The 20,245-nt window shown below is 35.1% G+C and overlaps 8 protein-coding genes across 8 annotated transcripts; 5 read left to right on the top strand and 3 right to left on the bottom strand.

The window, feature by feature from the left end:
- Positions 1-95: 95 nt before the first annotated feature.
- Positions 96-1,788, bottom strand: LOC142980280 (lanC-like protein 3 homolog). The gene is made up of 2 exons (XM_076125648.1): positions 1,697-1,788; positions 96-1,399 (listed from the first exon to the last, which is right to left on the bottom strand). Exon 2 carries the CDS (start codon positions 1,380-1,382, stop codon positions 159-161), a length of 1,224 nt encoding a protein of 407 aa, XP_075981763.1. The 5' UTR covers positions 1,383-1,399; positions 1,697-1,788; the 3' UTR covers positions 96-158.
- On the top strand, positions 1,784-6,524 carry LOC142980281 (uncharacterized). Its single transcript, XM_076125649.1, has 12 exons — positions 1,784-1,994; positions 2,104-2,276; positions 2,669-2,800; positions 2,905-3,114; positions 3,198-3,476; positions 3,553-3,706; positions 3,788-3,927; positions 4,001-4,962; positions 5,040-5,214; positions 5,298-5,496; positions 5,564-5,788; positions 5,867-6,524. The coding sequence occupies exons 1-12, from the start codon at positions 1,968-1,970 to the stop codon at positions 6,068-6,070; spliced, it is 2,880 nt and encodes a 959-aa protein (XP_075981764.1). The 5' UTR covers positions 1,784-1,967; the 3' UTR covers positions 6,071-6,524.
- A 527-nt stretch (positions 6,525-7,051) lies between these two features.
- On the top strand, positions 7,052-8,172 carry Snapin (SNAP associated protein). Its single transcript, XM_076125577.1, has 3 exons — positions 7,052-7,328; positions 7,544-7,709; positions 8,038-8,172. The coding sequence occupies exons 1-3, from the start codon at positions 7,180-7,182 to the stop codon at positions 8,170-8,172; spliced, it is 450 nt and encodes a 149-aa protein (XP_075981692.1). The 5' UTR covers positions 7,052-7,179.
- Positions 8,173-8,176: 4 nt separating this feature from the next.
- On the top strand, positions 8,177-9,886 carry HemK2 (HemK methyltransferase 2). Its single transcript, XM_076125576.1, has one exon. It carries the CDS (start codon positions 8,177-8,179, stop codon positions 8,795-8,797), a length of 621 nt encoding a protein of 206 aa, XP_075981691.1. The 3' UTR covers positions 8,798-9,886.
- A 1,093-nt stretch (positions 9,887-10,979) lies between these two features.
- On the bottom strand, positions 10,980-12,782 carry LOC142980237 (glutathione S-transferase 1-like). The gene is made up of 3 exons (XM_076125575.1): positions 12,319-12,782; positions 11,985-12,152; positions 10,980-11,759 (listed from the first exon to the last, which is right to left on the bottom strand). Exons 1-3 carry the CDS (start codon positions 12,658-12,660, stop codon positions 11,625-11,627), a joined length of 645 nt encoding a protein of 214 aa, XP_075981690.1. The 5' UTR covers positions 12,661-12,782; the 3' UTR covers positions 10,980-11,624.
- A 136-nt stretch (positions 12,783-12,918) lies between these two features.
- LOC142980235 (uncharacterized) lies at positions 12,919-15,054 on the top strand. Its single transcript, XM_076125572.1, has 5 exons — positions 12,919-13,242; positions 13,311-13,708; positions 13,913-14,030; positions 14,237-14,394; positions 14,631-15,054. Exons 1-5 carry the CDS (start codon positions 13,129-13,131, stop codon positions 14,923-14,925), a joined length of 1,083 nt encoding a protein of 360 aa, XP_075981687.1. The 5' UTR covers positions 12,919-13,128; the 3' UTR covers positions 14,926-15,054.
- A 384-nt stretch (positions 15,055-15,438) lies between these two features.
- Cks30A (Cyclin-dependent kinase subunit 30A) lies at positions 15,439-18,479 on the top strand. Its single transcript, XM_076125578.1, has 3 exons — positions 15,439-15,710; positions 16,521-16,648; positions 17,333-18,479. The coding sequence occupies exons 1-3, from the start codon at positions 15,652-15,654 to the stop codon at positions 17,386-17,388; spliced, it is 243 nt and encodes an 80-aa protein (XP_075981693.1). The 5' UTR covers positions 15,439-15,651; the 3' UTR covers positions 17,389-18,479.
- A 377-nt stretch (positions 18,480-18,856) lies between these two features.
- LOC142980236 (STAGA complex 65 subunit gamma-like) lies at positions 18,857-20,245 on the bottom strand. Its single transcript, XM_076125573.1, has one exon. The coding sequence runs from the start codon at positions 20,034-20,036 to the stop codon at positions 18,975-18,977; it is 1,062 nt and encodes a 353-aa protein (XP_075981688.1). The 5' UTR covers positions 20,037-20,245; the 3' UTR covers positions 18,857-18,974.

Raw genomic sequence — 20,245 nt, forward strand, 5'->3', positions numbered from 1 at the left:
AATATCATTATATCATGCAATATTAAATTACTATAAGAAACTGAACTACTACAGCTCAGTAGTCTAGTACTATTTGGTACAACTGAAAGACGCAGTTCGTTTCGCAAAACAGTTTAATAAACAAGTACACTACTCAAAACAACACAGGAGGGAGATAATTAGAAATTGTAAGTAGAAAACACATCTTGGAAAGGAAACTCTGCCTTATCAGGTACTAATAGATCTGCCAAAAAGCACACAGTTCCGGCTGTTCCTTCGTACAAACTCTCTGGATTGTCCGGAAGCCTTGCATCCCTAATAAACTCATCATCAGTTAGAAACTCAGCAAACATCTTAGCCCTGTGCAAATACTTCTCGTCTCCAGTCATTCTATGTAAGAGAAGGAATACATAACCATTTCCAGCCACTCCATGGCATATTCCAGGGCCTTTGCGTAACAGACCTTTGCCCCAAACAAAATCTGCAGCTTTAATACAAGCTTCCAAGTATCTCTTGTCTTTATAAGTCTGGTATGCTTTGGCCATGAGGTACACTGTGCCAGGTGCACCATGACACCAGTGCACAAGCTTGTGATCAGTCAGGCCTACTTCCTCCATGCAACAAGGCCAGTTACCTTCCGCAGTTTGCAGGGTTGCAACAAATTCTACTGTAGCCTTTATGTCTTGGGCAGCTGATTTATTGTGTTTCAAGTAACCAGGTACAGTAAGAAGCATTTGTAAGATAAAACTAATGCCATGAGCTGCACCTAAGTACTCTGTATTATAGTAATGATACATCAAAGGACAAGGGCTCTTGTGTTTAGCGGAATAGTCCCGCCCTGATGCTACAATCAAATCACAAATTTTGTACAATTCTTCATTAGTAAATACTGATGTTTTGAGCTCCCGACTAATCCACAGTGCTCCAGCAAGATAGCCAGATCGTCCTACGAAAAATTCGTCTCCACCAGACTTCATGAATTTTGGGTTAAGATAATAAGGGTACAGCGACTTGTACATCTTAAGGCTCTCAGTGTAATTATCGGAAGATAATTCTTTGTATAAAACAGTAGCCAATGCGTAAGTGCCCGCATCGCCGAGCAGAAACGATGTTTTTTCTCCGGCTGAGACTTCCAGTGCGGGTTTGAGGTACTCTAAGCTCTTCTCAAGATACATACTCTTATTAGCTGATAGTAAGGAATTTTTCGCGAGATACAAGAACATGAAGGAGACGCCGGTTACGCCGACGTAAAGACCTCCGTCTACATTCTTCCGTGTCGCCTGCAGCCGCTTAGATATGTTCTGTACGTACTCACTGATCTGATCAGATATAGCATCTTTATCGATCACGTTAATAGCTCCTGGCTTGTAATCGTCATACGGGTTCGGGAAAAAGCGAACCATTTTAAATCCAAGGGGAACTGTAGCAAGGAAACACTTAATATTATTTATTGACGATATTACTTTACGAAAATTTCTAATCATTTATTAGCTATGAAGGTGATAAAAGTATTTTTTATTAATTCTAGCAGATCTTTCCTCTTTAAAATTTTCGATGTTGTTTTGTTTTCTTCTTGTCGCGTAATTTGTCAATTTATGACATTCTGTCACTGCTACCAACTACAACATGCAAATTGAAGTGGGTATGATAGCGTTCATAATTTAAAGTACAGGACAATGAACTCTAATTAAATAATAATGCTTTGTTATTACCTTACCTTAAGTTTTAATTCGTGAATTTACTATAATTTATTTACTACGACTAAAATTTGTGTTCAAATGAAACTATTGACACCTGACTGTAACCATGTATACAAAATTAGATCAAGGTCGTTATTAATGTTACTAAGCAACCAGTTTTTGTGGTGATAAAATGGACCAAAACTGCCTTTTGTACGAATTTATTTTCATAAAATAAAATTGTATCAAATGGGGCCAATTGTTTCTTAATCGTTTTGTACCATTGTTATTATATCATTTTATAGAATAATGCCTATTACGTATAATCGTGGAAATGTGAGTTACTAAGACAACGATTTAAAATTACATAAATATGTAAATTAAATTGTTTTCAGCTATCGATTGGTGTATTGTGTTATCTATTTGTTAATCTTGTTGCATTTAGGTAAGGAAGATCGCTTTTCGCACGAGGGGTAGGTCAGCACAGTCCCTGGATGCTGGTGGTCCTCGAGTAGACCCTGGCGCTGGTGGAGACGGTCGCTTATTTCTCCAGATAAGGCCAGCTTTACCGGACCCCAGAGCAGCACTAGCACAGCGGTCCCATACTACTCTGTCTGGGTAAGTTGATGCAAATTTCGCTCACCCAAGTATTTATCGAACAAATACAAACAGTGCTTGATTTCTCTAACAATCTCGATACTAAAGTACTTGAGAGTTCAGTCAAAGGTTAACAACATCTATCGTGAGAATCTTCTATTTTTCACTAACTTCAAGAAATAATGCAATAGCGTTCACGTAATGAGCCAATTGCAACTGAAAAATGTATTACTGCCAAACTGCAATAAATATATCAAAAAAAGCAATAAAACCACTTGTAAAACGGAGTTTTATTAAAATATAATGTATTTTTTTAAAGCTATACCTTATTGATCCGTTTCACTAAAATGAAATGGATGTGTTTACTAAAATCACTTAAACCAATAAAAACTCTAACATTGTTTGTGTCACAGCAATGATTTCCTGCACAAAGAAGAGGTCAAAGATGAAGCAGTCAACTTACAAGCTGTGGGGGAAGGAAAAGTACAACTTTCTCGAACACCACAGGAGAAAGATCGATTGCCGGACAGGATTAGTCTCGATAGGTAGATACGAACTAGGTTTATAACAGCACATTATATTATTATATTATATTACAAAAAAGACTTGTCCAAAACGTTTTGTACTAAATCAGTAAATTATATTTCAGGAGAGGACTATCATCAATCCCGCACATAGTTGGAGAACCTGGTTTGAGGCTGCTATCTTTACAGCATAACTTGATTAATAGTTTAACAGGTCTATCTCCGTTAGACTTGGGTAAACTAGTGTTCTTAGATGTCTACGATAACCAAATCGACAAGATTTCGTCTCTGGAAAGACTGTTTAGCTTGAGAGTACTCTTGATGGGGAAAAACAGGTATAGCTCTTAGTCAAACATTTGAAATTTTCGTCTTAATATAAGCGCTTAAAGTTACTGGATTGATATTTGATGTTTCACAGGATAAAACGAATCGAAGGCCTCACAAATCTTTTAAAATTAGAAGTATTGGATTTACATGGAAATAGGATAGGTAAAGTCTGCGGTTTATCTAACTTAAACGAACTGAAAGTGCTCAATTTAGCTGGTAATCAGATCAAATGTATCGGGCAAACGGATCTGCAGGGTTTAGTGTCTTTAAGGGAGCTGAATTTGAAAAGAAATCGCTTGAGGAAGCTACTTGGATTCCAAAACACACCTAAACTGCAGAAGTTGTATCTTGGTAACAACGACTTGCAAAGGTAAGGCATTTATTTTATACGAAACAACAGCAATTTCGAAACTTATTCTGTAATAATCAAGTTCTTTTATTTACAGTGTAGAAGACATGTCCTCCCTGGCTGAAGCTGTTTCTCTTATTGATGTTTCTTTGGACGCAAATCCGGTAGCTTTAGGTGGTGATTGTACACCATTTCTAGTGTCCTATCTCCCGAATTTACTTACACTTAGCAATATGCACGTCACTGAACAGGTAAGATACACTTTTTTTGTAATTAACTAGTTCTTGAAACTGTTCTTCAAGTGAGATTATCATAATATTTGCTGTGCTCAGGTTCGCAGGGCTGCTATGGCTTGGCGGAGTAATAAGGAAGCTGCACACGCAGCCTACTGCGCTTTGGGCGGAGCCGCTCAACAGGAGGCAAGACGCGATCAAATTATCAATAATGCTCGCACTAATTGGGAATTACTCAGGTAGCTATTTCTTTCTAGGTTTCAAGTGTTCATTTACGATTACCTGTTTCAATTTCCATGTTTCTTTCTTCAGGTCTGAAAATAAGTGCTTCGTTACCGCCACCAGTCCCACTAAAAATGTTGACGTAGATAAAGAATTCGCAATAGACGCAACTACTACGGTCACACAAACTGGCGGCACTCAAACTATGGATGTAGCTGGACTTCCAGACGTTGTCGTCTCATTACAACAGGTTGAAACCGAGGACTCGGATTGCAGGAATAACAACAGCGATATTAATGTAAAACCAGTGGTAGAAAATCCTCCACGAGCTTCGCCCATGAGGAAGTTACAGAGAAGCTCAACTGCTACTGCGCGGAAACCTTCTGAGAGGCGAGTCAACTTCTCAGATCGTAGTGCCTCCCAGGATACAGATGCATCTCATTCTACGTCTACGAGCAGTGATTTGAGGCTACCACCGATACTACTCCCGATTATTTCCTCTTTGGAAAATGTTAAGCTTTCAGACAGTTCCGAGCCAATACTAAAACGTTGGGAGAGTATCTCGAGTGTAGAACCAGTTGTTGATTCCTCATTTAGCTCACTTCCGTCTTCCAGTAGTGAAAGTGAGGAGGAAACTGCTAAGCGTCCTGTTCGACGTGTACCAACAGCTATGAGACGTCGAGAAAACTTTAGTACAATGCGATCCAAATCGGTATGCGATCCTGAAAGTCGCAGATGCAAATCTAAGAATTCTGATATCAGTGAAAACGCAAGCAATATATCAAGTAGCACTAATATTGGCTCGGTTACTAACTCGTCTACTTCGGGCAGCGATCATAACAGCAAGATGCTTCGACGTGAAGGTTCCCTGAACAGTAGAACTAGTAGGAATATAAGAAGTGCTACAATATCGCGCAGAAGTGAGAGAGCATCATCAGCGAACAGAGCGTCAACAGCGCGATCGAAAACAGTGAAGAACATCAATTTAGCTAATTTCAAATCTTCTGAGCCGGTGCCGAAATCAATGCCTGCATCTAAGGATAGAGAACAAGGTTTGTACCTCAAACGTTCAAATCAACTAACTCATAATAATATGATTAAATGTTTTCATCGTTTACTTACTTTCCAGGAGTTGATTACTTGGTAGAAGTGTGTGATGGTGTGGTGAGTGCCTGGGGTGCCGGTGCCGTACGTCGGCTGGCTCGTGATTGGGATTGGGAACGTGCACGTACAGTCACTCGCGCTGCGTTTCACTACGTCCATTACAATGCAGTAGCGCAATCTTTGCCAGAATTGAAGACCAAGTAAGAAGTCACAATTTTAGTTACTTGTTATTCTGGCACCACATCACAATTTTTTTCTGACAAAGGTAAATTGCTGTTTTTAGGTTTCCAAATGTATGTCACATCTCCGTTCGAGCTACAGGCTTGCAATGGCTTGGACAGTTGCATGCATTGGCTGAGTTGCGTGGAGTCACCGGCTTAACTGTCCTACCAGAAGGAAATCCAATCCACTCCAAAATATGGAGAGAATATGCGGTGTATAGACTTGCTCACTGGGGCTTAAAAGAAATTAATGATGAACCGGTAAGTACGAAAACATAAAGTTTATATTGTTAGTGACTTTTCTTTCTAATTTGTTTTATAACTGCAGGTTACAGATGAAGAGATAAAATCAGCAAATAAAACGTACGGAGGTCTGAGTGATATAGTGTTGAGAGCATTACCCGATGCTCCACTACAGCCCTTATTATCTCGATTGGGGAGAAGTGGTAATAGTACAGTGAGCGCTAAAGCTTGGTTACGAGCAGCAGACCCAGCATTACGAGACGTTATAGCTAAAGAAGCATTACAGTATAAGAAAGGACATGTTTCTCAGGTGTGTTTCATTGCGACATCGATTAGTTAATTTATTCGTTTTTATGTGTATTTATTTATGTAGTTTTTTATTTTATAGGAGGATATGAGCTGGCGTGTACGTGGGCGCGGTCAGTTGTCACATGCAATCGAATTAGCGTGTGGAGCCGCACAAAGACTTCGAGCTCTCGAAGTACAATGGCCAACAATTTTAGTCGAAATGATTGAAGACATTTTAAAAGATTTTTCAGACATGGATGCACATGTAAAGGATCAAATGAAAATGCTTATGGATAGTATGTAGATAAAGTAACCACTATGATTATGAAACTAGCTTTATATAGATTAGAATTAGTGTCAAACGTCGCGCCGCCAAAACCTAAAATAGAGAATTTTAGATAAACCAATATTATGTACCGCTCATAACTAAGCACCGGAACACAAAATAAACATAACAATAATAAACAACAATAATAGCAAATCGTTAAATCATGGAGAATTTATTTTTGTCACGAAACTATTTTGAATTATTTTTAGATGCAAAATATTAAACCATCAATTTTAAACAAACCAGCAACTTTGACTGAACAGTGTTAACTTGCTCAATCTAGATAGGATTAACTGATCAATTATTAAATTGTGTAGTATTTGTAGTTCGTAGATGCGATGGTAGTTGTCTAAACAGTAGGTATTTTAATGCTAAGTTACTTAGGATAAGTAACAATAGTCAATAGTACTAGATAATGAACTGCCCTGCATGTGCCTCTTTAATTTTATTAATAAAGAATTTATAGATCTTTTTATACTTGTTTTATTAATTTACAAATGGTTGATAATTTGGTGACATTAATAGCTTTCGTCATAGTATGTACACGAGGAGTACTTATGTACATGAGGTTTGTAGCAAAGTTGGCATTTTGGGGCGCAGAATTTTATCGTGAATGAGGAACAAAATGATGGTGATAGTGATTTAGGTACTGTCCGGGTAGGTATACGCTATCAAAGAGTACTTAGTTTAGAACTATAAAACATTGTTTTCCAATCAACGATACAAAAACCTCTTATCAAGAATAGGGATCCCTAGTTGACGAAAATAGTTCTAGAAGGGCTAAAATTACCTGTTAGAAAATATCTTTCTTAAGTTAAATGATAAAGTATAGTATTGTATAGGATCAAATAAGCTTAATAACCCCATAGCAAGTACAACTAATTAATTCGGAACGCGTCCAAAAATAGTACGAACTGCCAACATAATGAAATAAAAGTTGTCAGTTGTCATGTCAACTTGTCACATGAAGATTGACAACACTGATGAACTAAATAATTACGAATATTTTTTGTAGACTGTTCTAAGTAGATTATTTCTTATTGAAATCCTAATTAAGATGAAGCAGTGATTCTAGTAAGTACGCAATGGATGACACTGAGAGTACTACTACATCGGCCGATGAGAATACTGGTAACCTATTGGACAATCCAACGAGGGATACACTTGCTGAGGGCTTGTTAGGGCTCCTGAAGCCCACTGTTGATCAGCTAGACGACAGGGTTAGAGCTACGAGGTAGAGAAAACTATAAATTTTGATATTGTCTTTCATATTTCTATTGCACATTTTGCTGTCATTATCTCACCTTTTCGTAACTAGTTTCTGTTGATTTTACGTACAAATCAGAAATTAAAAGTTAAGTCGAGTTAATTGTGCTCAGAACAGCTATCAATTTATTTAGAAATCCAGAAAAATATGGTTATACGCCATTTTTTTTATTGTTTTTTCAGGATATCCCAGCTAGAACTAAAACAACAAGTGGAATCACTGAACGAAGAGCTGCAGAACGTCCGCGAGGCTCTGAACAACCACCCAGACTTAGATCCTTATGTGAAGAAACTTATCTCTTGTAAACACAAAGTTACTGTAGTACTTAATGTTTTACAGGCCTCACAGGTTAGTTGATCTTAAAATTTGTTAGTTTACATCCAATTTTTATGTTTCCCTTTACTGTTAAAGCATATTTTTCTTCTATTTTATATCTTTCTATCTATTGTATGGTTAGTTGTCAGCCTAATGTCAAAGTTATTCTATTTTATATGAAGTCCATTTATAGACATTTTCAAAAATAGCAACCTATCTGTTATCTACCTCAGATCATTGAAAATGGCAGTTAGAAATTAAGATAAAAATAGATCATTCTGTTAATAAATTTAGTAAATTATACTAGCTAAGTTTTGACAATCACACCTTTATATAGAATAACATGTATATTTAATTCCAGGATAGGTTAAATGAAATTCGACGAATGGTAAACAAAGAAAAGAGTGTACGTACAGCTGTGTTGCCAGAACCACCGCCTCAAGAACCAGAACAGGGGACTAGTGGAGTTGTATCGGAGAGAGGAAGCATAAACTAACAATATGGAGACTCCATACCAAAACCACATCAACAAGGCTGACTTTGACCATGTGTATGAACCTGCTGAAGACAGCTTTCTACTCATTGATGCTTTAGAGAAAGATCTAGAATACTTGAAAGCAAAAAACCCCACATTTTGTTTAGAAGTTGGCTCGGGTAGTGGTGTAGTTGTCTCCGCTTTTGGTATGGCCTTTCCCCAAACATTTTGTATTAGTACTGATATCAATTTGAAAGCTTGTGTCATGTCTAAGCAAACTGCGGCATATAACAAGGTTCTTTTAGATGCGTGTAATATGGATTTAGCTAGTTCCTTTATCAATAAAAAGTTTGACGTAATTATATTTAATCCTCCATATGTTGTGACGGAGAGTGAAGAGTGTGGGGGGACAGACATAACCGCTAGTTGGGCCGGAGGGGCGAAGGGCCGAGAGGTAACTGACAGACTGCTGGAAATGATACCAAAGAAACTAGCAGATAATGGAGTCTTCTACCTCTTGCTTATCAGAGAGAACATTCCGGATGAAGTCATCCAAATTATGTCCAACTATGGATATAAGTGTGAGACAGTTATTAAAAGGCAAGTTAGGAATGAGCACCAATTAGTTTTAAAGTTTTATATGTAGTTATGAAACATGGCTAGTAGGATTTTATATTGAAATAATGTATTCTATAACCACAAAATATTAATACTGGGAATGAATAAGTTGAATTATTATTAAATCAGCCATGTACAACAAATATTTGTTGCTATAAAATATTCATATCATATTATACTTTTGCGTTACATGTTTATTATGTATGGGAATTAACGAAAACATGCATTTTCTTGGAATTACTTATGTTTCTTTGCGGGTTACATTGACCGTGTTCGCAAGTTGGCTCTATAATATTGTTCAATATCTTTGCAAGTATTGTTGGAAAATTCTTTGAACTGAATCATATTCAACTTATTTTTAAATTGGTTATAACTACCTAGTGCAGATTATTACTTTTTGAATATTATCAATTCTTTTATCTAACCATTCACATCTGCTATGGATATATGCAAGCTGTAATAATTATTATGATGCGTGTATGTAAAAATAAGTACGAAACAGATAAAACTATCTGTTTTGATAATGTATTTCATGCAACGTCAATGTGATGACTATGCAAAATAATAATTTAAAATCACTACGCTAATTTCGACAGTAGTCTATTTACAAATTATTATTATTGCGCAATGTGACCATACGTCGCGCTTTCGGCGGGATTTCCTGCTTTCTTTTTTTTTTTACTTTTTTTGGCATAAACTATTCAACGTTAGACTTTCTTGATGGTAATCTCTAGAATGGGCTGCCATAGTAGTCGCGCTAGAGTTCTACAAAAAAAATTGTGCCTAAAATTAAATGGTCACATTATGTTGCACCATATAAAGACACATAATTAATTCCATTTTGATGCAAATTCTATATTGTTATATTTACCTAGTGCGACCCATGGGTCATGGCAATATCAAGTCACAAAATGAATATGTAATGATGTTGCGTTTTTTCTGTACAATAGATGAACAAACCAACATTCAAGGTCAAATGAAACTGGTTTATTTTTATTGCTGTCTGTTGTATATTTTAAGTTTAACATTTAATATATTATGTAACAAAAATATATTTTATAGGGTAAGTTCGCCCTATCGCGTCCATCACCCAAATCGCGTCCAATTTTCGAACCTGCCTATAAAAATACTTGCAAATAAATGTAATATCACACTGAAGAACGTGAATTTTATAACTGTCAATAGCTCAATTTGTACGAAGCACGCACATATAGACAAAAGCTCCGAGTGCCTAATTAATCTCTGTAAAAAAAAAGTTAATTTTGGTTGTTCAACAACGGAGTGCGGACGTGTGGGATTTTAGTAAAAAAAATAGTGTGCAACGGTGCGTTTGGCGGTAAGTCTCTTTATGTTTTATGTGAACTTGAGGACACATAGATGTTTCGAGACATGAATCATAACATAAACTAATTATATTAATTACTAATTTGCTTTTTTTTATCTATTAAATAGTTAAAACAGGGTGGACGCGAAGTGCTACACTGAATTTATTAAACTACCACTTTGCGTCCACGATGGACGCGAACTCATCCATTTACGTTTTAGTTCGTTGTTAATTTTTGAGTGATTAAAATATTAAAACAAATTGGGTTTTCGTTCATTTTGTCATTAAAGTTACACAATTGTAATACCCAATTTGCGTCCACATTATTACGATTGTAGAAAAAGTAACAAAGATAGATCGAAACGTGGACGCACACTATTCCTATAGGCTATAATCTTGTAACAAATCGCGTCCGTCTTTATTAAATAATCGCTTTATTTTTTGTAAAATACTGATAATAGGATGAATATTAATATTTTATTTTATTCAGTATTTTAAATCTAGTAGGTCCATTAAATGTTTTCTATAATTCTTTTTTCTGTTTAAGATGAGTTCTTTAGAGTCAAACAAGAAGAAGGAAAAGGAAACTTATACAGAAGAAGATTTGAAGAAAGCTCTAAGCGACATTCGAGAGAAAAAGAAATCTGTAAGTCAAGTATGTAAAGATTATGGAATTCCCAAGACCACAATATTGGATAAAATCAGTGGGCGCTGACCAGATGGAGTAAAGAAACCGGGACCAGAACCAACGCTAAGTGTAGATGGTGAAAAAAAGGTAGTTGAATGGCTTCTCAACACATCCAAATGTGGATTCCCAGTGAAAAAACAGGAATTATTGGATACTGTTCAGAAAATCATTCGAGACGGGGAGATTAAAAATAAATTCAAAGATGACCGTCCAGGTCAAAGTGGATTGAAATTTTTTTGGCCAGAAATAAAGAATAATCGCTTAAGAATGCGGAGGGCATTAATAAAGCTAGAGCCCTAGTAACAGAAGAATCAATCAGATTGTGGTTTAGAGAACTTGAATAATATTTGGAAAGTATGAATCAGAAAGATATTTTAAGTGATCCAAAATGAGTTTTCAATGGAGACGAAAGCGGTTTTGCTTTCTGTCCAAAAACAGGAAAAGTTTTAGGTCCAAGAGATTTTTTTAATAATTAGATATATTCTTAAATAAATAAATTAATAAGATCTAGTGTTTCTTTACATTTCTTTAATAATATCACCCCCTCATACCTTTTCTTAGCTAGTGGACGCGAAATAGTCCCAGGGTGGACGCAATTTGGATTTTGTGGACGCAAAGTAGGTGAAAAGCCTAATTCTGTGGTTTGCCTTTTCTTAAAAAAAACTCATGATGTTACAAACGAAATTGAAAGTTAATATTAAACTAGACTATATAGTCACCACATTACATAATTTTTTTAATTGAAACTAGTGCTGCAACATTTTTGTTTTCTCCCTCAAACTTGCTAACTGCACTAAATGGACGCGAACAGGCGAAATGACCCTATGTAAGATAATATGTATTTTATTTTAGATTTTTCTTGACTGCTTCTCCAAATGATTTTGCACCTTCATCGTTTTCTGATGCTCCAGGCAGTTTAGCACACTGTTTGAGCCATCTTTGTATGTTTGGGAAACTTGAGATGTCCCACCCAACCTCCTGAAATATAAACATGTATCTACCTATACTAATTTTTCAATTTGCAGTGAAGAATTGCTAGGTAAAATTAAGGCCACTGCTCATAAAAAAAGAAGCAAATAATGTGAGTGGAAATTGAGTCGGGTCAAAATATCATATTCTATTTCTGAAATAAAATTATATGTCAAGTTCCAAACATACATTTACAAGTTCAAAAAACGAAAAGAAAAATTTTAAAGACTTTACCAGTATACTAGTCAGAGAAGCATAAATGCATGTGTCGGCAATAGTTGGCTGGTCTCCAGCCACCCATTCACTGCCAGTCAGGAAAGTTTCTAAGAAACCTATGGTTGTGTTCAAATCATCCTTCAGTGCCTTCTTGATCTCTGTCTCGCCCAAAAATAATATTGGGAACTGAAAAAAAAAGTTTTTTAAAGTTTGATGAATGGCTTAAAACAATTAATTACTGTTGTACTGTTGCCCAGAAGTATCTATAGGTGGCTTCTAAATTATATTATTATCAAATAGAAGTGAGTTGAAAATTACGTTAATAGGTACTTAAAGATTATAAGCCACTTACACAAATAGCTCGGATCTTCACGTACAATGACGAACTATCAAAGAACAATCTCTGGTTGACAACAGCGCGCCGTTTTAAATCTCTCGGATATAACTGATCATCCTTTCCATATTTATCAGCCAAGTAGCACGCAATAGCCCGGCTCTCCCAAATAACGAAACCATCGTCATCCAAAGTAGGCAAGCAATGTTGTGGATTTATTTTCAAGAAACTTTCACTGAACTGCTCCTTTTTGAATAAATTTATAATTTCAATCTCTATCGGTGCCCCGATAACTCTTGCAGAAAATAAAGCTCCACGTGACGGTCCACTTATACCGTAATGATACAATTTCGGTGCCATTTTATTAACAAATCGTATATAATGAGGACGCAAAATTCAAAACAAGTTTCAGCGGAACGTCAAGTGTCCGACTGGGCGACACTAGTGAGGCGAGTGAAAGCGAACCGCTTACTATCTATCTGTCAACATTGGGGTCATGGGGTCAATATACAATGTCGATAAGCAACCATAAACAAAGGTCACACTGGGTACTTAGAGAACTTTCTTAAAATTATATGTACTTATCATCAGAAATAATGTTTCATTGTTTGCACTATTTAAGCTCTTTCATATTCAACTAGATTAAAATATTTAGTTGAAATAAATACGCTTTTTGTCAATGCTTTGTTTTTGTTTGATTATGATCGCTTCACTAGGTGACACTTATTAAAAAGTTTATGTCAGTCGACTGTCATTCAACATTTATTTACTTTTTGTTTGTAGTAAAAAAACTGTAAATGTAAAATACTACGAATAATAATACGTAAAATGACTACTAACATATGCAGGATATGTTTGAATCACGGACCATTGACTAGTATTTTTAAAAAGAATGACCATATAATGATATCTACAAAGATAATGTCGCTAGCGAAAATACATGTAAGTAGTACGAAAACGCCGACAAGAATTGTGTTTATTTTTATTAATATGCGTTTTATTTATTCTAGATAACTCCTGACGATGATCTGCCAAAAACGATATGTTCAAAATGTGTTCAAAAATTAGACGAGTGCCTCGATTTTATAGAGTTATGTGAAAGCACTGATATTAAACTTAGAGCCTTATTGACTAAGCAGTGCGATGATGAGAAATTAATTATAGATGACGATAAAAATATACTTTTGGACAATGAAAAGTTTACATTTGACAATGAGAATACTTTATCACCAAAGAGTGAAGCAGAGAAGGTACTATTGATAGATGAAAGTGTTGATCACAGTATACAAGCAGTCTTGACTGATGATTTTATAGATAATGATACTAAATTAATAATAAAAGATAAAAATAATCGAAAAGATACTAGAAAACAGCAATGTTTTACTTGCGGAAAAGTTATGTCGTCCAGGCAAGTAACTTGTAGTTACAAAGTAATTTGTAAAATTAAAATGAAAATAATTTTATCTAATTATTTATAAATATCTTGTGACTTAGAGCTTAAAAACCTAATTATTAACCTATGACATATAAATTAAACTATATGATAAAATAATCTGTAAAACAAAGAGTTTGAAATGTACTAATTTGTTTTGGTTTTTATTTAATTTTGCAGATTTAGACTGAAGACTCATTTAAGAACACATACGGGAGAGAGACCATACTCCTGTCCACATTGTAACAAAAACTTCTCATTGGAACAAAATCTTAAAGTTCATATTAGAATTCATACTGTAAGTAATTTTCTTACATACTCATTGATATTATGAAGCTTAGACATAGTACGACATAATAAGAATTTTTACAGCATTTTCACAAGTGCTCCTAAAGCATTTAAGAATTATTAATAATTTACCAGTTAATATTTCATTTCAAAGATTCAAAGTGTCCATATTATATATTCTTTATCTTAATAATATTGTATTCTTTGTGTTTTCAGGGTGAGAAACCTCTGCAATGTTCAATTTGTGGTGAATCATTTGCCCAGTCAGCAGGTCTGGCCGCTCATAGAAGAAAGCACACTGGACAAACTCCATACCAGTGTATGTTGTGCCCTCGCTCATTCCGGACTGTTGGACACCTGCAGTATCATACAAAGTAATAACATTATTTAAAATGTAGTAGTAACGCTATTTCAAGGAGTACCATACCATGCCTTCAGCAAGGTGTAAACCAAAGTAATTAATGTGCAGTGTATTTTTTTTTAATTTAAGTAATTAATGAGCAGAGTTATTATGTTTAAATTTTTAATTGGCTTTGTTAGTGAATAGTAGTGTCAAGGGTCAATATTTTTTAAATTTTACATTTTTTTTAAATATTTTTTTTTCTTTCAGACGACATACTGGCGAGAAGAATTTTGAATGCGACACTTGCGGCCGCGCATTTATTACTCGCAGCGATTTAAAACAACATCTACTCACGCACACGGGCGATAGACCACATGTTTGTTGTATTTGTGGCCTCAGACTTACCCGCGCGTCTCATTTAAAACGCCATATACAACTCACTCATACTGGCAAAGCGTTTTCGTGCGCTAGTTGTCCCGCCAAGTTCACCAAAAAAGTCGATTTAGAAAGACATACTGTGAAAAAACATGAAGGCTCCAGAGAAAGTGCTGATAAAACATAGCTCTTACTTTTTTATTCAAGCTACTTTTTTATTTTCATACTGTAAATGTAAATATTATATTATATGTGTAAGGTATTATTTTATTAACTTCTGTGATATACTACAATAATAAAAAAATATTTAAAGACATGGTTGTGTTCTTTTTCTTTCGGTTTTTTTCCGATTTTAGTCTATGTGTAATATTGCCGCAGTTTGGTGAATTCGGAAAATAGTCTCTTCGTATCCTAGTTCCTACGCCATCGATCGTCTACCGAAAAACTGTTTTTTAGTTAGTATAAAATATTATAAGAATGGTCACAATCCTCGTTTGAATTTGGACATAACCAGTCTCATGTTTTAATTACATTAAAAAAGTCAGTATTAAACACACTTTTCTCGTTTGCGATAAATTATAATAAAATAAATTGATTCTTCGGTTTTCTGTAACATAGTTCAGAATGTTAGTCCAAACATTTTCATCTTACTGTTTCTGGACGTTTCGACAGTTTGTTTTTGTTTTTAGCAACTGGCAACACTGTCGTTTTTCGAATTTTGAAATCGTTAACGATTCCTCGTCGTGTTTGTTACAAGTGCAAGATTTCTTTGTGATTTTCCAAAACTCTGAACTGTGATTGATTTTGAAGAGGCGTCAATTTAAACCTAAGGTCGAATAATTTCTGAGAAGCATTGCGTTTCCCAAGAAAAGGAGATTCTGCACCGGTACTTGGAAAGTTTCTGACTGTCACCATGTCTTCCAGAGAAATTTATTATTCAGAGAAATACTACGATGAAGAACACGAATACAGGTAAATAGCTATGGTGGATACTAATTTATATAATCTTTTGGTATTACAAGTTCAGTTTGTTACTACATTCAATTATAACCAATAAACTTAGTATGAATGTTGGTTTCCTCAACATGTAAAGGATTCTCGAACGTTGTAGAATCCTATCATCAGTATGAATAGTTTTAAGAATATATTGGGAGATGTATTTGGGAAAATGGTATTATTATAGCAAACAATAGAGTAACTTTGATAAATGTTTGTAATTAAAAAGTTAACATGAACAAAACTGCCTTGACTGCCGGTCCCTTCAAGAACTGACAATTACTGGTGTATGAGTCTTTCTTCATGATGATTATTATATTATTGTTTACTAACATGCACCTGCCACATTGGATACACTTTGACTCATCAAAGTTTGTTCTTTGGCAATTAGAAATATGTTTTTCCTTTAACTGATACATACATAAGATTAGTCTTTTTCCCTTTGTCGTTTTATATTGGCAATATCATGGTAAAATAATTTCTAGAACAAAAGAGGTTTTTTGTTTCAAGATACAGAAACAGTGAGAGAATAAAAGGGGTTAAGCCTTAACCAAGTACCTCTATCTTAATTTTGAAAGCTCCAATGAATCATTGCAACATATTAACTTTACATTGTTATAATTAATTCAGTCTCCTAAATTAAATTGAATACCATGTGAATTAAACATTATTTAAGTTAAGTTGAAATGTATAATCTTTAATATCTGCAAGATGTCTAAAGATTATAAAAATCCTAAATATTTCCTTCGGTAATCCCAATAATATTTGGTTGTTTGTCAATTGCAGACATGTGGTGTTACCTAAAGAGATGGTGAAGTTGGTGCCCAAGAACCACTTGATGTCGGAGCAGGAGTGGCGAGGTATTGGAGTGCAACAGAGTCAAGGATGGGTGCATTACATGACACACCAACCTGGTAAGTTGATTAACTGTTGAATTATTTGTATATTTGGCTAGTTAAATATGAAATCTTTCTCGAAAGTTTGCTGATTAGTGAGTTCTTCGACTATATTCAGTTCTTTTAATAAGACATAATGAAGTAAAACTAATATATTTTATAATTATTGGTTAAATGAACTCGCACTAAGGTTGTATTATTATTGATGGTCAGGATTCAGTGTTGATGTCATTTGTCATTTACACATAAAGCAGGTATTGCACCAGCAAACTATGTCCATATATACATAATAATATGTTTGTTTAGTCATAGATTGAATATTAACTGCTACAAATTTTAAATCAGACAGTAAACAGTGGTATAAATTGGCACCTCCCATGCAAGTGGTCGCAGGTTCGAACCCAAGGCAACACACCAATGACTTTTCGAAGTTATGTGTGTATTAGAAATAATTGTCACATGCTCCAATGGTGATGGAAAACATCGTCATCCTAAAAATTTGTTTAATACATTTATTGAAGGCATGCAAAGTCCCCAACCCGCACTTGGCCAGCATGGTGGATTCAAGGCCTAACCCCTCCCTCATTACGGGAGGAGACCCTTGCCCAGCAGTGGGACAGTAATGGGTTACATTTATTACATATTATTATTACAGTAAATGTGGTAGATTGTGTTACTAATTTGTTTCATTCTATCTTCCAGAGCCTCACATCCTGTTATTCAGACGAAGGAAGACAACTCCACCAGAGAAAAAGTAAAGAAACAATCAAGTTGAGGTGTAAATGTATAGTTTAGATTTAGTTTAGTTTTAATTCTGCCCATAATTACTTACCAGATATTAACCCTCGTTCTAATATTGTGTTTCTGTCCAAAGTTAATACAAAATGTAAAAACTTACTGCTTAAGTAGTACTTCTAAAAGCTACATAAATTCTAAAGACCTGATTCTTGAGTGGGAGAAATCTTGTTTCCTCTATTGACTATTATTGAGTTAGTCAAAGAAGTCCTTACTTTTTAGAATAGTGTTTCATTAGGGCAAGAGTAGAGACATGAAATGATAATGAGATTCTTCTTTTTGCTCAAAACTTAGGATAGGTTATAACAGTTTATAAAAAAGTTAAAGTAAATAAAAAAGGCAGTAAGTTTTAACATGTTATTTTTACTTAGGACAGTCTTACAGGTTCATGTCTCATTGAAATTGTTGTCTGGCACTAGCAATTGACATTGTATCATAGTAATCTACTATCAATATTATTTTATGGGCTTTACTGATCTTCATTCCGTAATTTTTAAGTTTTTTCTAAAGAAGCATAGATCTGGAACGCTACTTTGAAATTACAATTGAAGTCAATTCCATTATTAACTTTTTATGAATACTTTTTTATTTTTTAAATGTCTGTTCCAGATCTATGTTAGCTTTTTCCTTAGTCATTAATTGTTTAAGAATCTATGGTTGTCACTTCTTATGAGCACCAACTGTTGCTTCAAGGCGAACTTGCCTTGCAGCCTTCTGCTTTGTTGCAGTCATACATTTTGTGTAAATAACATCAAGGCGTCATTTCACTATCAGTAACCCATTATTTTGTACTTTCATAAATAATCACATAGTGCCTTTTAGTAATTAGATTAAAAAACTTGTGATAAAATAGTAATTTGACATGTTATTGTAAATGAAATCTGGTTAATAGTTGACCATATAATTTTTGATTTTTGACTAGTATATAATTCAGACAATCATTTTATCTGCATGTTGTAAATACACTGATGTAACTATTGGTTTTCGGCAGCACTTTTTGTTAAACACAGTATTTGAAATAAATTATTTGGTGCTATGTTACGAATGTGGTTTCATTGTTTACTTTAGTTATCCCTTTAGTCCATTAGATATCGATCTGTCTGAACTCTTGTTGCATGCAATGCATCTGGTCATAACTAGTGTGATGCTAAAAAATTACAGAGAGGATGAAATGCTACTAAGTTTCCTTCTGCACTGAGTAATATCTACGTTAATATCATAATTTAGACACATTATAGCCTGGAGATCTTGCGTAGTTATAATAAGTCTACAAAACATTCGTCATCACATCTTTCTCTTTACATTATTCCATTGAAACAGATGAAAGCTACATATAATTAAAATAACGAATTAAAATTATTGGATGATAATGTTGACAGTTAATTTACATTGCCTATGATTAGTTTCAGAGGTAGAATAAAACTTTATAACTTAGTAGGTAGACAATATTATATATTTATACACCAAGGTACAATTTACGTTACAAAGTCTAGAGCTTACAATACTAAGAAAAATACAACTACAATAGGTACTAGCTAAATAACTACAATTATTTTCTCTTCTTTTTCGCACTTGGTATACCACTAGTCCCTGGACCAACGCCAGCGCTTGTACTGGGGCCAACACCCAAGCTGGGTGACAAAGATGGCAGTTTGATTGATGACTCCGGTTGAGCAAACTCCATAGGCTCTAATTTAATATCCTCTGTTGATACAGTATCAAGGAGCTCCAAGCCCTGCAACTGTTCTTGTTCTAAACTGTGCAGCATTTGGAACCCAGGCTCCAGTGATGGTGTAAATGCACCATCTAGAGCCGCTGGAAAGTGTAGCTCTGGTACTTCTTCAAGTTTCAACTGTGGAGCCATTTCTCTTACAGCTAAGGTTTCAAGACGTGCCCTCAGTTCCTCACTCCTCTTCTTAGTCTTAGAATGATACTTCACTACTCGAGTGTCATAGAATTCATGTAAATCTCCAACATTCAAGTCTGCAAGTACTTTTGTTATTACATCAGGGAATCCAGACTTTAAGCCACTTGCTTCCTTATCTGCGACACTCCTCATTAATTTGCAGAAGTTTGTCATGTATATGTCTAAGGCATCTGCTAGGGCAGTGAGAGCTGTGTTCGTGCAAGTAGGGATCCCAACATGGCCTATGCTAATCGCAGCACATTGTCGTAAGGCTCGCTTATGACTTTCTGGAGTGAAAGGCCTCACAACTGGACCTATGCCGAGAGAAAAATTACAGTAAAGTTTCTCTAGAAAGTTTATTGGTGCGTTCGGTTCATGTTCTGATTTCATACAGGGTTCAGGTGGCGGCGCTGGTAGACTCGAGAGGTCCAGCCGAGCACCCTCGAACATAGGACTCTCAGCTTGCTCCAGTATAGTTGACAACTGCCTCGAATAAGCATGAAGCTGTATAGTGTGAGTGATCAAGTTTGCTTTCGGTAGTTCAATAGGCGACGATTTAGCGGTGATAGATATTTCCGGGATGTTTTGCATACCCAATTCTATGATAGGACTAAAATTAACACCACGCATTATAGACTCATCAAATTCTTCTTCTTCTATTTCTCCCCAAAGCTTACGCGCTCTTCGAGGTCTTCGACAGTTCATCTTTACTTGATTTGTTGATAAACAATATCAGATGCGATTTTATTTCAGAAGTTAGTCTGTCCGTTGTAAGAACTGCTGGACAGATATAATTTTTTAGATGATATAATGTGGCACGAATACAATATCAAAAATTATATTTATCATTTATACAGATAATTATATCTGTAGACAAAAATAACTTTATTTGCGGAAACCTGCGCGCGGCTTCA

The sequence above is a fragment of the Anticarsia gemmatalis genome, chromosome 17, assembly GCF_050436995.1.
Source record: "Anticarsia gemmatalis isolate Benzon Research Colony breed Stoneville strain chromosome 17, ilAntGemm2 primary, whole genome shotgun sequence".
In the NCBI taxonomy this organism is placed as follows: Eukaryota; Metazoa; Arthropoda; class Insecta; order Lepidoptera; family Erebidae; genus Anticarsia; species Anticarsia gemmatalis.

Coding starts and splice junctions, on each gene's coding strand:
- LOC142980280 (XM_076125648.1), bottom strand. CDS start 1,382: ATGGTTCGCTTTTTCCCGAACCCGTATGACGATTACAAGCCAGGAGCT.
- LOC142980281 (XM_076125649.1), top strand. CDS start 1,968: ATGCCTATTACGTATAATCGTGGAAAT. Junction 3,477..3,552: donor GGTAACAACGACTTGCAAAG/GTAAGGCATTTA, acceptor TTTTATTTACAG/TGTAGAAGACATGTCCTCCC. Junction 3,707..3,787: donor ATATGCACGTCACTGAACAG/GTAAGATACACT, acceptor TGCTGTGCTCAG/GTTCGCAGGGCTGCTATGGC.
- Snapin (XM_076125577.1), top strand. CDS start 7,180: ATGGATGACACTGAGAGTACTACTACATCGGCCGATGAGAATACTGGT. Junction 7,329..7,543: donor GACAGGGTTAGAGCTACGAG/GTAGAGAAAACT, acceptor TTGTTTTTTCAG/GATATCCCAGCTAGAACTAA. Junction 7,710..8,037: donor ATGTTTTACAGGCCTCACAG/GTTAGTTGATCT, acceptor ATTTAATTCCAG/GATAGGTTAAATGAAATTCG.
- HemK2 (XM_076125576.1), top strand. CDS start 8,177: ATGGAGACTCCATACCAAAACCACATCAACAAGGCTGACTTTGACCAT.
- LOC142980237 (XM_076125575.1), bottom strand. CDS start 12,660: ATGGCACCGAAATTGTATCATTACGGTATAAGTGGACCGTCACGTGGA. Junction 12,153..12,318: donor TGAAGATCCGAGCTATTTGT/GTAAGTGGCTTA, acceptor TTTTTTTTTCAG/TTCCCAATATTATTTTTGGG. Junction 11,760..11,984: donor CTTCTCTGACTAGTATACTG/GTAAAGTCTTTA, acceptor TTTATATTTCAG/GAGGTTGGGTGGGACATCTC.
- LOC142980235 (XM_076125572.1), top strand. CDS start 13,129: ATGACTACTAACATATGCAGGATATGTTTGAATCACGGACCATTGACT. Junction 13,709..13,912: donor GGAAAAGTTATGTCGTCCAG/GCAAGTAACTTG, acceptor TTAATTTTGCAG/ATTTAGACTGAAGACTCATT. Junction 14,395..14,630: donor CACCTGCAGTATCATACAAA/GTAATAACATTA, acceptor TTTTTCTTTCAG/ACGACATACTGGCGAGAAGA.
- Cks30A (XM_076125578.1), top strand. CDS start 15,652: ATGTCTTCCAGAGAAATTTATTATTCAGAGAAATACTACGATGAAGAA. Junction 15,711..16,520: donor GATGAAGAACACGAATACAG/GTAAATAGCTAT, acceptor TGTCAATTGCAG/ACATGTGGTGTTACCTAAAG. Junction 16,649..17,332: donor TTACATGACACACCAACCTG/GTAAGTTGATTA, acceptor TCTATCTTCCAG/AGCCTCACATCCTGTTATTC.
- LOC142980236 (XM_076125573.1), bottom strand. CDS start 20,036: ATGAACTGTCGAAGACCTCGAAGAGCGCGTAAGCTTTGGGGAGAAATA.